The sequence below is a fragment of the Caenorhabditis briggsae genome (genome assembly GCF_000004555.2).
Source record: "Caenorhabditis briggsae complete genome, chrV, whole genome shotgun sequence".
NCBI classification, from domain to species: domain Eukaryota; kingdom Metazoa; phylum Nematoda; class Chromadorea; order Rhabditida; family Rhabditidae; genus Caenorhabditis; species Caenorhabditis briggsae.
The window spans coordinates 6275449-6291529 of NC_013488.2; the positions used below are offsets into that span (position 1 = coordinate 6275449).

At 39.8% G+C, this 16081-nt stretch overlaps 2 protein-coding genes across 2 annotated transcripts; both read right to left on the bottom strand.

The window, feature by feature from the left end:
- Positions 1–1674: 1674 nt before the first annotated feature.
- On the bottom strand, positions 1675–4215 carry CBG06399 (the record flags this gene model as incomplete). The annotated part of the gene is made up of 7 exons (XM_002647303.1): positions 1675–1733; positions 1784–1961; positions 2007–2312; positions 3139–3199; positions 3267–3613; positions 3862–3991; positions 4145–4215. The coding sequence occupies 7 exons, from the start codon at positions 4213–4215 to the stop codon at positions 1675–1677; spliced, it is 1152 nt and encodes a 383-aa protein (XP_002647349.1).
- A 4276-nt stretch (positions 4216–8491) lies between these two features.
- Positions 8492–13800, bottom strand: CBG06401 (the record flags this gene model as incomplete). The annotated part of the gene is given in 12 exon segments (XM_045237145.1): positions 8492–8617; positions 8664–8840; positions 9449–9605; positions 9618–9886; positions 9909–10040; positions 10091–10279; positions 11480–11576; positions 11627–12448; positions 12549–12602; positions 13070–13323; positions 13354–13604; positions 13650–13800. The coding sequence occupies 12 exon segments, from the start codon at positions 13798–13800 to the stop codon at positions 8492–8494; spliced, it is 2679 nt and encodes an 892-aa protein (XP_045093203.1).
- Between the last annotated feature and the right edge of the window lie 2281 nt (positions 13801–16081).

Below are 16081 nucleotides of genomic sequence, written 5' to 3' on the forward strand. Positions count from 1 at the left end.
TCATTTTTTTGGATTTTGGAACTTCAGCATTTCAGAATTTCAGAAGTTCAAAATTTCAGGACTTCATAATTGGAAATGTCACATTCTAGAAATAACAGAATTTCGAAAGTTTAGAATTTCAGAATATCAGAACTTCAGAATTTCAAAAACTCATTACTTCAAAATTGCAGATTCTCCGAATTCAGGAATTTCAAAAACACAGAATCTCGCAACCTAGGAATCTTGAAACTTTGTATTTTTAAAATTCAGAATATCGAAACTTCAGAGTCTCATAATTTCAGAACTTTAGAATTCTACAATCTCGGAATATCGAAATTGCAGAATCTCAGAATCTCAGAATCTCAGAATCTCAGAATCTCGGAATATAAGAATCTCGAAATATCAGAACCTCGAAAACTTCAAAATCTCAGTATTTCAACATCTAGAAATATTTGTTTAACGTTTTTCATATATTATAAAAGCGGCTTTAAGAAATGCAAGGTAACAACAACCGGCTCGAAAAAAATTGATTTAGTAACAAAAAAAATAATTAATAATTATATCAAATCTAATTTTCAGATTCTGATCTATTATATATCAACAAGAAATGCAGGCTCCTGACGAAATGATTTCTTTTTGCTCCCTCCAAAAATTTTCAGATTACCAAATTTCAGATTAACAAGTATCAGGTGCGTTTACACGTTGTATTCTACCAGTTTTGTAATTTTCCACCTGTCCAAATATTCTGAATTTTAAGAGATTGGTGTGTGCTGAAAAGTGACAAAATTGAAATATCAAATTCTAATTCATCAAAGTTCAGAGGTGAAGAGAATTGTGTTCTAACATCATCAATCAGAGAAATTGGTCGCAAATTTTTAGTGAACGCGGAAAAGGGGGGGGGGGGGGGTATTTAAAAATTTGAAAACCAAACCACCATGAAAACTGTTGGGCACCTGAAAAAATTATTTTTCTTAAATGTCAGGTAGTTGAGTTTTTGGAGCAAATTTTATTCGGAAAAACGTGAGAATCAGAAAAAAATGAATTTGAGATCTTGATCTTGTAGTTTGGTTTCCAAATTAGGTCACTTTTATCAAAATTTTTTGAATTTCTGAATTTGAATTTCTGAACTATGGGAATCGTAAAAATGCTAGAAATTCCAAAAATTAAAAAAAATCCATATAGAATTCTTCAACATGTTGAAATTTCCAATCTTTAACATTTTTTAGAATTTTCAGAAATTTGAGGTATTTCAAATTTTGAATATTTCAATTATTTGTATTTTTCGAGATTTTGTTTTTCGAACACTTTTGAATTGTGACTTAAAAAATCTTTTTATTATCCTTAAAAATGATTCTGATGGATATTAAAAGTCAACTTAACGTGAAAACCTGTAATAGAAGGGCCCTCTAACTTTTAACTTTGACCCAATTTTTCTCGGCTCCTGAAAAAGATATCAAAAAGTTGTCAACTGATAAACTGCTTATCATAATATCACAAACATTTTATCAGTTGACACATTTTTGATATCTTGCATAGAAATTGAGATGATTAAGCTCAAACTTGTCTGTCTGGTGCCCTTCTATTACAGATTTTACGATATTCGCTTTTTTGCGTTTTTTCGGGTTGCAAAAATTCAGATTTTTATTTCTTCAATTACAAAAAAACAAGTTTTTCAATTATGGAAAGATTAAATGATCATCCAAGCTCCACAGCATTTTTATTATCTTTTTTCGATTTCTTCCTAAAACAGCCACCTGAAAAATTTTTAACTTTTACAAAATCCTAAAAACTTTTCTCATTTTACACAAAATGGTTTTTCTGTAATTTTTCACATTAAACATAGTTGGCAATGGGTCCACAGCTGGATAGATTGCAATGGTAGCTGCCACAAAGCCACTGATAAATCCAACATTTGTATTTAGCATCGGGAAGGAAAATAACATTCCCACGGGAGCATACATTAGTAGAAAAGGAATAAGAGTCTAAAATTTTCCATTAAAAAGTTAAATTCAACAAAAGAGCCCAACCTGTATAACCAATGCTTGAAACAATTGGTTCTGAATTGATTTCGTATAATACGAGGACATTTTCGAAGTTTTCAACGCTTTTTTGATTTTTAAATAGCACTTGATTCCGAAATAAATCACACAGAAAAACGAAGTGAACATCATGAACCAATTACAGACAACTGCGAGAAATGTGGACCAAATTACCTCTCCACTTGGTGTATAAAACCAGACGATTACATAGGAAATATGCTCAAGTTGGGTGTCATAACGGCGAAGAAAAGGGATTCTGAAGAGACTTGTTCGAAAAATGGTGAATTTAATTTCCTACAAAATGAAACAAAAATCAAGTTTCTACGACCATTTTGAAGCGAGTTATGCCGATTTCGAGGTTAAGGCTAGAGTCGTAGTCACTCTAGTTTTTCAGCGCTTTTCGATAGACGCAGAGAAACGAGAGTGTCTGCGTCTCTTGCCTTAAACTTCAGATTACCATAATTCTCTTCAAAATGGTCATAGAAACTTTATTTTTGTTGGGTTGTGTAGGAAAACTTTATTCAAATCTCGTAAAATTTTAAAAGAAGTATACCCTTTATTTTCTCGAAAAATTTTTTTTTGCTTATTTCTCTAGAATATCCGATTCCGATTTTCAGAAAAATTTCCTACAAAACGCAACGAAAATCAAGGCTCTACTGTCATTTTGAAAGGAGTTATGACAATTCTAACATTTTGGTGAGAGACGCAGAAACTCTCGTTTCTCTGTGCGCTCTTTAAGAGACACAGAGAAACGAGAAACTTCAAAATGCCATAACTTGCTTCAAAATGGTTATAGAAACTTGATTTTTTTTGCGTTTTTAAGGAAATTTTCAGTCTCACCATACTTGTAATCCGGGCCTTTGCCGGGTCTTCGCGGGCCCTGCCATAACTTCTTTCAGAATCAATGTTTTCGAACCAACTCAATTAAATATGACAGAGCTCCACGAGGTCTACAAAACGGTATTATTTGGAATACTGTATCTTGTCTATGAACAAAGTTACAGAGCAAAAGGAGCAAAAAAAAAGCAGGCCCGGCCCGGGCCTGCCGGGCCCTGCGAGAAAAGCCACTTTATGATCTATAACTTTGTTCATATATAAGATACAGTATTCCAAATAATACCTTTTTGTAGTACTCGTGGAGCTCTATCATATCTAATTTAGTTGGTTCGAAAATATTGATTCTGAAATAAATTATGGCAGGGCCCGCTAAGGCCCGGCAAAGGCCCGGATTACAAGTATGAGTCTCACCTCATGAACTCATCGGATTCTGGACTAGGCTGAAACATTGTCAAAACCACCGCAGTCCACCAAATCCCATAAACCAGTGGAGCCAAAAATAGGAAAATCAGCTTCTTCCCAGCCAGATACTTTTTTTGAAATGCCAAATCAGCAGCTCCGTACCGATAAATGAAGTGCACAGCGAAAAAAAGCGATCGAAAGTCCGAAGGTTCCACACCAGACAGAAAGTTTATAAAATCCATCGGCTTTTTCGGACATCGTATTTTTGGAACTTCGAAAAACCGTAAAAGCTGGTCCATAGGCAAATGTGTGGAGCTCAACATCAGCGTCCAGAAGGCAATAGAACGTCTCGAAAACTGAGATGTAGATCATAAAATATTTATAAGCGCCAAGATTTTCGGGAGAGCAAAAATGATAAGGAGGATTAGGATGGCGTTCAAAATTGCTCCGAGAAATCCGCAGCCGAATTGAAGGGATTTAAGGACACCATTTTTCGAACAAGTCTCTTTTGGTTTGTATGATTTTATGTTTTAGAATAAAATGAAAAAAAAATTGTTTTCATTTTTCGTATAGACAGTTTAGAATCTCTCTGGAGTAAACTTACTTCCCCGAAACTCTGCAATATGTGGGCGAACAGGAGAAACAAACAAATCGGGTACATAAGAGTTCGTGGAATATTAGTCTGGTACAAAAACTTCTGAATCCAAAAAATTTGAAACCCTATTTTTTGAATCCTTCAATTCTAAAAATGAATTTATTTGTATTATTCTGGGTTTTTTCCCAATTTTCAGAATTTTCAAAAAAATTTCAGAATTTTCAGGATTTTCTTCAATTTTGAGAACTTCATGAATTTTTAGGGTTTTTCGAATTTTCGGAATATTTCTCACTTTTTGCATTTTTTTTTCGAAAATTTTTCTTTTTTTTTTGGATTTTTCCAACTTTCCGAATTTTCAGCCATTTCTCCAATTTTCAGAATTTTCGGATTTATTTTCCAATATTCAGAATTTTCAGAATTCTTTCCAATGTTCAAAATTTTCAGATTTCTTTGAAATTTCGAAGATTCTCGATTTTTGACAGTTTTTTTCCGAATTTTCAGAATTTTCAGCAATTGTGTCAATTTTCAGAATTTTATCGAACTCTTAGGAATTTTCGATTTTTCAGAATTTTCCGAATTTTTTCCAATTTTCAGCATTTTCGGAATTTTTTCCATTTTTCCAGTTTTCAGATTTTACTGATTTTTTCCATTTTCGAAAAAAAAATAATATATTTTATTTGCAATGCATGGGGAAATTGATAGATAATAATTTGGGAAGAAATGGGACCTGTACAAATAAAAAAGTAAAATGACCAGACGGACCGACTAGAGTCCTGTAGGTCAAGTGGGAGGGATCAGAATATCATAAGGAATCGCTCCTACTCGCTTAGCAAACGCCACCGGACTGAGCTTAGAATTTATCACCTTACATACACGGTTCCACATAGACAAGTTTCTGTGAAGGAAGCAGTCAAAGTATTGACCGTTGATTTTGAACAAATACGGGGCTCTGTTAGAATGGCTGGGAAGAATGTAGGACGACATAGAGGGAAAATGGTATGAGTTTATAACAATTTTGTGATAGGTACGAAGAACTAGAAGGGTGCGGCGATGAAGGGTGGTTAGCATAGAGAACTGGGATAGGCGATCGGTGTATGAATTGAAGGGCATATTACATCTCTGAAAGACTTTTCTGGTGAAAAAACGAAGAGGAGATTCTAGTTTATTGGCAAGTGTGGCATTGGATGGATCGAAAAGTTCACAACCGTATTCGAGGACCGGTCTAATGTAGGTGTCGAAGAGACGGACATATAAACAAGGGTTTTTCGATTGGAACGTTTTCAGTATTTGGCGGGACTTGAGTTTAGCGTAGGCAATAAGATTGATGTGCTTGTCGAATTGAAGTTGATCATCAACTAGTATACCTAGGTCCTTGAATGAGCGATGCGCTGCATATCCAATGGGTCGGAACCGGTTATTTTCAGGTCGTCGGCGAACGCCGTGACATGAACATTGGGAGGAAAGAGGCCGAGTAAGTCGTTAATGTAGATCAGAAAAAAAAGGGGCCAGTGACACTTCCTTGGGGGACTCCGGATTTGACAACAATCTCGCTGGTTGACATTAGGCCATTAACCTTGACGTTGGATGAGCGGTTGCTGAGAAAGGACTCGAACCAATCGCAGCATCGTTCATCAATACCTATTCGCCTCATTTTGAGCAGCAAGAGATTGTGTGGGACAGTGTCGAATGCCTTGCGAAAATCAAAGTAAATACAGTACTGGCCAAAAAGGTATTCGCAAATAGTTTTTCGAGCATAACTTTTCTGAAACTTCCCGGATCAATCTGATATTTTAAGACAAAGTTTAAAACGGTAAAAGAAACTGATTCAACAACAAGAATAGTCAAAATTTCAAAAAATTGAAAAAAAATCGAAAAATTCATGAAAATTGCAAAAAACCGGTAAATGGAACTTTGACTTCTGAGATCTAGAATAGACCGGTAAACGAAAAATAACAATAGAAAATGAATAAAATAGCTTTAGTCTTCGTTGGAAGCTTTGGCGTCGATTACCGCCTGACATCTTCTTGGCATCGAGTCGAGAAAAGTGTCGATGACAGACATCGGGATGGCCTGCCAGACATCTTGGAGTTGGTCGAACTTCTGGTTGGCATTCGAGGCACGGATCCCTCTAAGCTGTCTCTCGACATGCTCCCAGAGGTGTTCGATCGGATTCAAGTCCGGAGATTGACTCGGCCAGTACAGAAGATCCACGTGGCGGCGTCGGAACCACTCCTTGATGTGCTTCGAGGTGTGCTTCGGGTCGTTATCCTGTTGGAAAACGAACGCCCGGCCCACAGTAGACCGTGCCCAGGGTCTCATTGTGTTCTCCAAGATGTCTTCATACACAAAGCGATCCATGATGCCCGTAATTCTTCTCAGCGGGCCGATTGAAGTCCCAGAGAAGCAGCCCCAGACCATCACCGATCCACCTCCATGCTTGACGGTTTGGAGCTGGTAGCTGGGATCGAACCGACATCCAACCGGACGGCGAATCCACTTGATACCGTCAGTACCGAACAGATTGAACTTGGATTCGTCGCTGAACACGTGATTAGCCCAATCCTGACGTCCCCAGTGGAGATGAGCTCTGGCCCATGCTACGCGGGCGATTCTGTTCTTCTTGCTGATCGATGGTTTCTTAGCTGGCCGTCGTCCATGGAGTCCAGCATCTTGAAGACGTCTTCTGACGGTTCTCAGGGATGGTGTGACTTCATTTGGAGTCTTCACGACCATCTGAATGTCCGTAGAACTCCTCTGGGGATCCTCTCTTGAAGCTCGGACGATGTTCCGATCCATGTTCTTCGACGTGATACGCGGTCTTCCAGGCGATTTTCGCTCCACCAAGGCTCCCTAAACATTTTTTTCCATAACTATACTATTTTTGAATATTACCTCACCCGAAACTGCTTCAAGATCTTCTCGATGGCACGTTTAGTAACATTGAACTGCTGCGCCAAGAGGTCCTTGGAACATCCACTTCTGAAGCCGATGACGATGGCTTTACGGATGTCCTGAGAGATGTTTTTTTTTCCGAGGGGTCTGGCCATGTCTGTAAACAGTTTTAAATACATAGGAGCCAAAACCAACATTCTTAGAAACCATAATATCCAAAAATATAAAAATATGAAAAAAGTGAAAAAACGAAAAAATTGAAAAAATTGAAAAAAACAAAAAATTTCTGAAAATGATGCAATTTCCTTGTACGCAATTTGTCGTCACCGTGTACGACATGCACAGTAAAATTTTCAGATCGATCCCTTAAGTTTCAGCAAAGTTACTCTCAAAAAATCGTTTGCGAATACCTTTTTGGCCAGCACTGTAACATCTACGAATTGTTGCTTATTTGCTAAGGTTTTCTGTATTCTGGAAGTGGACTCAAGGACGGCTAGGCCACAGGATCGCTTACTGACGAATCCGTACTGATTCGGAGAAATACTCGGACGGATAACACGTTTTAGCTCTTCAAGGACTAATCTTTCGAAGAGTCTGGAAAGTGCATGAGTGAGCGTTATGGGTCTGTAGTTATTAGCGTCATATTTGGATCCCTTCTTGAATAATGGACTAACAACCGAGTGCTTCCAGATCTCAGGAAATTTGGCGGAGGAGAAGGATTCTTGGAAGATGAGCGAAAGAGGGATGGTTATCGCATCACTGCACTTTTTGATTACAAGGAAGTTGATAAAATCCGGGGAGAAGCCGACTTTCGAGGGTAGAGAACCGATGTGCTTTGCAATATTTAGAGGAGAGAAATCAGGACAGACGGCAAAGGGAGCGATAGCAGGGAGGGCGGAGAAAGGAGGGCTTGGGGGCGAGAAGGCCTCTTGGAAGACGGAAGAAAATTCGTTGGCTAGTTCAGAAGCGTCTGTGGATAAGGTGCCATTGACCAGGAGAGAAATGGGACAGTACGGGGGACGGAGTCTAGATTTAACGAAATGGCAGAGTTCTTTGGGGTTCTTGTTGTTTATAATAGAAAACTCCTCCCTTGCACGGGCCCTGTTTTTAGTTTTTGGAAAAAAATGTTTTTAGTTTTTGGAATTGCATTATCTGAAAAAAAAATGAAATTTCGAAAAACTAAAAAAACACAATGTCTTGCTCAATGATCCGTTCATTTTGTCAAAATGTGCAGAAAGTTTACAAGGTGCCAAAAAAGAACATGAAAATAAAATTTACGGTGAATTTTAATTTCAGACATACAAGTAAATGTGAGAAATGTAATGAATTTCCAGTCTCTGGATTTTTACAAATTTTCAGATTGGGTGGTAAATATCGGGGTGTGAGAAAATGAGATTCCAAGAATCTGGATAAAATCTGGCGGTAAAAATCAAGGGGCAAGAGATTCTGAAGAACCTGTATTTTAAAAAAATTGGGACGGTTTGAGAATTCGAGAATCAGAATTGGTTTCGGGAACAATAGAGTGGGGTTAAAGGCGGGATAAAGAGAAATTTAACTGCTTTGAAGACGTCGAGATTCATGAATAACGACGATGATTTCTAAGCGTTGAAACGCTTTCCGAAGAGATTCTTCTGCGAATAACCGTATTGCTCATTCATCGCGTCGTAGTCGACGTTGCCGTTCTCGCCTCGACGGAAGCTGGAAACTCTTTTCGGGGATATTTTTTTGAAATTTGGGAATTTCCAACTTACCCATTGTATCCAAGCACGGCGGCTCCTCTCTGACTGCATCGACCAGCAATGAACAGTGGCACTGGAAGGCTCACTGGCTGGAACACGATCTGATGATCGAAGCACAGATCATTGGTAATGGTCTGGAAAATTGAATTTATGAATTTTTCGGATACTCAAAAAAATCACCTCGATTCTGGCCAGATTTGCTTCTGGGTTCGTCGCGAAAATGATGGTGTACTTAGTGGCCTTGGCGGTTCCTTGACGAGCGACGGCGGAAGCCAGGTAGAATTCCGAGAAGACTGGCGAGACTACGGTGTGGTCGATCACGGTTCCTGGTGCCAAGTTGGAGACAGCCTTGTTCTTCTGGAAAATTCGAAATTTTCAGTTTGTAATGCTCATTGTTTAAATCAGCATTTTCAGACAGAAAATGGTCAATTTCCGAGCCAAAACTGATTGTTTTAAAACGGAATTTCAGTATTTTCAGATTTTTCAGACTAGAAATGATCATTTTCCGAATCAAAACAGCTATCAAAACGGCAATTTTGAGCCTGAAAATCGCTCAGAAAAGCGCATGGTGTGTTTTCTTATCTTGAAAAAATAACCTAAAGCTTTGATTTTGAAATGGTGGCCTAACTTTTGCAAATTGGATCTTCTAGGACACCAAGTTATGACACTGTAAACACACAGTGAATATCAGACCAATTCTCGGTCATTTACCATGATGGCCTAGAAAACTAAACTTGAAAAAGTTAGGCCACTTAGTTAAAATGGCCTAGAAAACGCCACATTTGGTCATTCCAAGGTCATAAAACTTGGTGGCCCAGAAAAACACTGTCTCTCTTTTTTACATTGAAATCTTACACGGCTAGGGATTGCTCATTCTTAAAGTCAAGCGGAATTTTCAGGCTAAAAGTGGTCATTTTCCGAATCAAAACAGTCGGTAAAACTGCGATTTTGAGCTCAAAAATTACCTCGAGCTGGTAGAATCTCTCGTTGTGTGCCTTCGACGTGGCGATGATCATCAGCCTTGGTCTCCAGTCTGCCTTGATGGCCATAATGGTCTTCTTGATCTCCTCGGAGTAGACTTCGTTGATCTGTAAATTCAAATTTCTTATTCTCTCATGATTGCTCATCACTTACGAGTCCATACTGTCCCTCGGTGACTCCATTGAAGTACATGATGATCTCTTGTGGTGGATCCTTGCGGTTGCGTCTGACGACTCCGAGAATTTGTTTGAGCACTGGGCCGACCACAGATCCATAGGTCTAAAAATATTGACTTTTTGTTGGAAAATCTGAAAATATTGATTTTTCCCTACATCTCGGGCCTGTGGAGCGTAGATGTAGCCGCCAGCAAACTGCTGGTGATTTTGCATCATGTTGGCGGCGAATCCAATCGATACTGGTCCCTGAAATCGATTATTTAATTACAAATTTCAGATTTATTATCCCTACGTCTCCAGCTCCTCCTTTTGACGACGTCTCGAATCCGATGAACAAAATGTTGGGGTTCAAGACAGTAGAATCGATTCGGTAGTTCAAACCGCCGAGCTTCATATTGGTCTGAAAAATTATGAATTTTTGAAAATTACAATTATTTCTAAAATTCTAACCTTGTTGACAATGTTCTGGAGAGTCTGTGGCTGACGGAAGATCTTCTCGGCGGTCTCCAGAGTGATCTCCTGAGTCAGAATATCAAATTTCTGCTCGAGCGACTTGATTTGGGCGTGGAGCGGGACGCTTCTTCTGAAGACGAACATGAGGAGCTGGCGCTTCGACGATCTGGCCTTTTCGAAGAGATTCTGGAAGATTTGGGGATTTAAAAATTTCCTTGACATTTTTCTCCTTTTTTGGTCATTTCGAAGTGATGGCCTAACTTTTGCAAGTTCGGTTTTCTAGGCAACAATGGTAAAATAGCCTAGAAAACACTTTAGGGACATTTTAGGCTATTTCTAGGCCATTTTAATACATACTTGCAACAGCTCTTTTTTTTTTGGAAAAACGTTGTGTATAGCATCTAATTTCAAGCTGGATTGTAAATATTGAATGTTCAATGCTTAAACTAAAATTAAAAAAAAAAATACTTTTTTGCTGACTTTTTTCCGGAGGTGGGATCGGACTGAAAATTGCATTTTTGGAGAAAAATAACATTTTTCTCTCAAAAACTAGTTTTTTGTTAAAAATTTTTTTTGTGAAATTTTGACCAAAAAATTCCTCTCCGGGCCTTCAAAAAGTTTCAAGGCCCGGGCCTTAAACGATTTTTGCAAGTATGTTTTAATGTGATGGCCTAGAAAACTCGACTTGCAGAATTTAGGTCATCAATTCAAAATGACCTAGAATCGGTCTGCTACATGGTGTGTTTTCTAGGTCGTTTTGGAGTTGTGGCCTAACTTTTACAAGTTCGGTTTTCTAGGCAACAATGGTAAAATAGCCTAGAAAACACTTTAGGGACATTTTAGGCTATTTCTAGACCTTTTCAACGTGGTGGCCTAGAAAACTGAACTTGCAAAAGCTAGGCCATTACGTAAAAATGGCCTAGACTAGGTCTGCTTTTCACCTTTTCTATTCTCTAGATCGTTTGGGAATGGTGGCCTAATTTTTGCATGTGGAGCTTCTTAGGCCACCACAGGGCTGGGCGAGCAATCGGCTTTCGTGGGAAACGAAATGCAAAACACACGAATTTCGCGAAAAAAGTGTGCGGAGCCTTGGCACACACAAGGTATAGTGGACGGCGGAACCCGGAAAGTGTCGGCCGCTACGAAGAATGACTACCCGGCGGCGCGTAGTTGAAAAATAAATCGAATTTCAAATTAACCGCCAGCTTCGTGTCGAGACCCGTCGGCGAAATTGCGTGCGCCTTTAATCTCGAATGGCACAACAAGAGCGGAAAATTTGCAAAACGTGAAGGTTTTTCTCCCGTCCTCTCCCACCCCTTGGCCACCACGTTGTCAAGGTCGTTTTGAAAAACGACCATTTCTACCAAGAAAGCTTCAGAAACTCACTGGAAGATCTCCGCCACTGTTGATGAAGGAGACGACTGGTGGCTGCACCGCCATTCCACACTGACCCATGGCTTGGCTAATGCGCTTCGTGAAGTCACTGAAATTTTTTGGGTTTTTATACATTTTGAAAGTCCGACCAAAACTCACCGAACTTCTTCGTTTCTCATGAAGACCACCTCCCAATTGTCCATCTTCGCCGGCATGACGAATTTTCCATTAATCTTGAAATCCGTCGGGACTCTGGCGTCGAAAGCAACAGGATTTGGGGTCGAGAACTTGATTGTTGGCTTGTTAAGGACGATTCCCTTCAACGTGGTTGGCTCCTCGACTTTGATGAAGTTCATCACATTCTTCGAGTGGATTCCAACAGCGTTGGCAGCAGTCTGAGTGTATTGCATTCGCTTTTCAGGCGCCGCTGCAGCATCCTTGATGAGCTCTGCCTGCTGATTCTTCACCGTCATTCGCTCATTCGTGACCTTCTGATTGGGGCAAAAATCGAGGAGCTCAGCAGGGATATTGACTCTGGATCCGTTCCTTCCCTTCACAATCACTGTCATCAAATTTGGGAACGCAAGACGCTCCTTGTACTTGTTCTGGAAGTAGGCCTCCACACTGGTTGGCTCATTATCAACCAGGAAGGTCGTCGAGCGAGCACTTCCTCCAAAATCCAACGCCTTCACGATGCGTCGCTCGTTTCCCTTGTCCTTCAAGTCTCCGTAGTTGCAGAAAAACTCCAATCCCTTCAGAGCTTTGGCGGCATTAATTCCTTCTTGAGAGGAAAGTCCCAGATTCGGTGAGAAGCCTTTCAACGTCTTCATAACGTTGATGAGAGGCTCGTTGTCCGGATGGAAGAGGGTAACCTTCATTTCGGTGTTCATCATAACACCTCCTTCAACCATCTTGACTCCTTTGGACACTCCCAGCGCACTGAACGTCCCTCCTTCGGGATAGTCTCTTGGTGTGAAGCCTCTGCAAATTTATGAAACTTTAGACAATCCACTTCAATCTTGGTCGGTCGAAAATCGGCCGACCGCCGACAGAATTGTGCAAAATAAAAAGGAAAACTCACCTCATAGTACCATCGTAGTAGTGCACGCAGTTTCCAACGGTGATGACTTTTGGGCTGAAAGGAAAAAATATTATAGTAGTAGCTAGCGATGTTAGCTAGCTCGTATGACCTAACTTTTGTAAGTTGATTATTTCTAGGCCACCATATTATAATGTCCTAGAAAACACACCAGGAATATGTCAGAGCATTTCGAGGATATTTTACATCGGTGGCCTAAGAAACCCCAATTTGCAAAAGTTAGGCCATCACTTTAAAATAATCTAGAAATGGCCTGACATGCCCCTGGAAGGTTGTCTAGATCATTTTAAAGTGATGACCTAACTTAAGCAAGTTTAGTTTTCTAGGCCACCATGGTAAAATTGCCGAGAACACCCCTAGGGGCAGTTCGGGCCAGTTTTAGGCCATTTTAACAATAGTGGCCTAGAACACTCAAGTTGCAAAAGTTTGGCCACCACTTCAAAATGGCCCAAAAAACGAGAAAAATGCCATTTTTTTCGAAAAGACTGCTCAAAACCACTTACTTGGCTAATGCTGGTCCTGAGATGAAGAGACTCAGCGCTTCCAAAATCGATTTGTCGGCCAGAGCAGGTGCCGACGTGGCAGTTCGCCTCAGATCGTTTGTCGAGGCCTGGTAGGTGGTGGCGACGGCCTTCAAAGTGAATACGGCCCGGATGAAGTTTGGCGCCGTAGAGACTCCGGTCGTGAGCGTGACCGAGAAGTCGGACTGAAAATTTTGAGTTTTAGGATCAAAAATTGTCGGTTTTTGCGGATTTTTCTCATTTTGAGCTACTAAAAAGATACTAACCTCCATGGGAATCTTCTTCAATGTGTACATGGAGGCTTGGAGGTCGTAGAAGGAATTCTGCCCGTTGAATCCGGCCAATTTCTTCATAGCCATGTCGAAGATAGTGCGACAGAGGGTTTTGTCCACATCATGAGCCGTGCCCGACTTAGTGGACTTGGACTTCTCAATCGAGACCTCCGCGCCGTCTTGATTTTTATAGACGACGACGATGTTCACATCGTATTTGTAGATCGGGGTGTTGGCGGCGGTCGCTGAAAAAAATCAATAAAAATCGATATTTCTAGTTATCGACTTACAGAGCTTGGCCATATTGGAGATGAGCTCCACAGTCTGTCCGGACGGATTCTTCCCGATCTTCGGAGCCAGAGGGCGAAGACCGTGTCGCTGACGAGCTGGCTGATCGCCAGCAATGTTGGCGTTCGCCATTGCTTGGGCTGCTTGATCCATCTCGAGCTCTGAAAAAATTTGAAATTTAGCCTAAACGTTCAGGGGAACGAGTACGAGACACTTGAGCAAAGTCGAGAAAAATCGGTAAAAATTCAAATTTTCTTGCTTTCCGCGCGCAATTTTCAAGGAACATGTTGAAAATTTCGCCTCGGGTTTCGCAGCGAAAACAAAATTCTAGTACAAATTCTGAAAAATAAATAATTTTTGGGTTAATTTGTATTTTTAGGTCGAAAAAAAAAACACGAAAATCTTTGTTTCAGAGCGAAAAAATCGAGAAAAATCATGGAAATTCAAATATTCTTGTTTCCCGCGAGAAATTTTCAAAGGAGCATGTCGAGAATTTCGCTTCGGGTTTCGCAACGAAACAAAATTCTTACTGTAGATTTCTAATTTTTTGAGTCAATTTTTCATTTTTTTTTTGCTGAAAAGGGAATTTTTAGATACTGTCTATTCAATAAAACGTGGGCGCGCCGCAGCTTGCAAAGTGACACGCCCCTTTACGAAACGCGTGAGAAGAGAGAAAAGTGAACGCGTCACAAAAAGGGGCGTGTCACTTTGCAACCTGCGGCGCGCCCACGTTTTATTGAATAGACAGTATTGTCGAATTAAAAAAAGTGGGTCCTCACTTGGGTTCAAGCGAGGGGTTCAGAAAGCGCGCCCCAGTAAATTTTTCAAAAATTCTCAATTCTCTGCCGAACTTCGTTGGCTGAGTACCAGTTTTAAACGATGAGCGAGAATACGCGCGTTGCAACCCGTTGATTTTTAAGTAATAGATCATGATCTAGTTCAATCCCGCGTTCATTTTAAAATTATTAAATTTCTTCTGGCCTATGAGTTTGCTGGGGCGCTTTTTCTGACCCCCTCGCCTGAACCCAAGTGGGACCTGAGAATTTGAAAGGCGTAGCTTTTTTTGATCTACGAAAAAGTGCGGCAAAAACGTAATATTTCAGATTTTCGCCTCGTTCAAGCTATTTTCGTGATTAAGTTCGGTTTTTCGATGAAAACCAGATTCTAGAGATGCTAGCGTTTTCATACCAAAAAATCTACATTTTGCCCGGAAATCCCACTGAATTCACAGAAATAAGTTTCGTTTACTACCGTAGTGTTTTTGGGCAAGGCCTCAAAAATTGACCGGGAAGTCGCCCGCGAATTTTTCCAGGTCCCACTTTTTTTAATTCGACAATAGAAAAAAAAAAAGAAAATCTGTATTTTTCAAGAACAAAAAACAGATTATGGAAACTCAAAATTTGTTTGAGTTTTGGGGGAATTTCAGGAAAATTATGATCGAAAAACAGTTTTTTCTAGCAAGAAGGAACTTTTGAAAAGGAATACCCCAGAATTTCAGAATAAAAGAGGAATTTTTATGATTAAATTCTGGGCTAAAATTTGAAACAACTCAATTGACGAACACTGGTTCAAAAACCACGAAGACTGAGTAAACATGTGAGAGAGAAGAGAGCGCAGAGTGTTTACAATTAGCAACACTTCGTGGCAGCGTCCCCACGACGACCGTTCTCTGCGTCTCTTCGAATTCGACACTGTTTCACTCGCAGCCCATTTGTACCTGTTCTCTGCGTCTCTTATTGTCTCCAAGGTGTCGGGAGTTTACTGGCGCTGACTGTAAAAACGGCAAAAGCGCGAAGCAACTTTTGTGGGAGCGGAAAACTCTTGAAGAACTAGAAAAAAATTGAAAGAATTTAGGTAAAAATATACAGAAAAAAATCCTATGAGTAAACGGGCAAATGAGGTAAAAAAAGTGGAGAAAAATCAGAAAACATGTTTTGAAAATTCAAAAATTTCCGGTTACCGCGCGGATCGTCCAAGTCTCACAGCGAAATGAAATTCTCACTGTATTTTTTTTTCGAAGAATTTTCGATTTTGCAGGTTTTCGAAATTTTTCGAACGGAAAGAAGCAAGTTTATGGCGAATTTTTAGAATTTTGGCTTCAAAATTGTATGAAATTTGCTTTCAAATTCCGAGAAATTCAAAAAATTGAAGCGGAAAACCCGAAAATCTGGATTTTTTTTCTGGAGGTCTTCAAATTTTCAGTGTCAACCTAAAATTTTCAGATTTTCACAAATGCATATATAAATTCAAGAAAAAGGACAACAGCAACAAAACTCTAGGTTTCTTACATTTAGCATAGATTTCTCTGGATTTTTGCTCGATTTTTCCAGAAAATTTCAATGTTTCGAAGAAAAATTTCCAATAAAATGTTTACAATCGAACAATTTCTGACGGTCTAGATAAGAATGAACTTCACTGATAGGAACTGATAAAA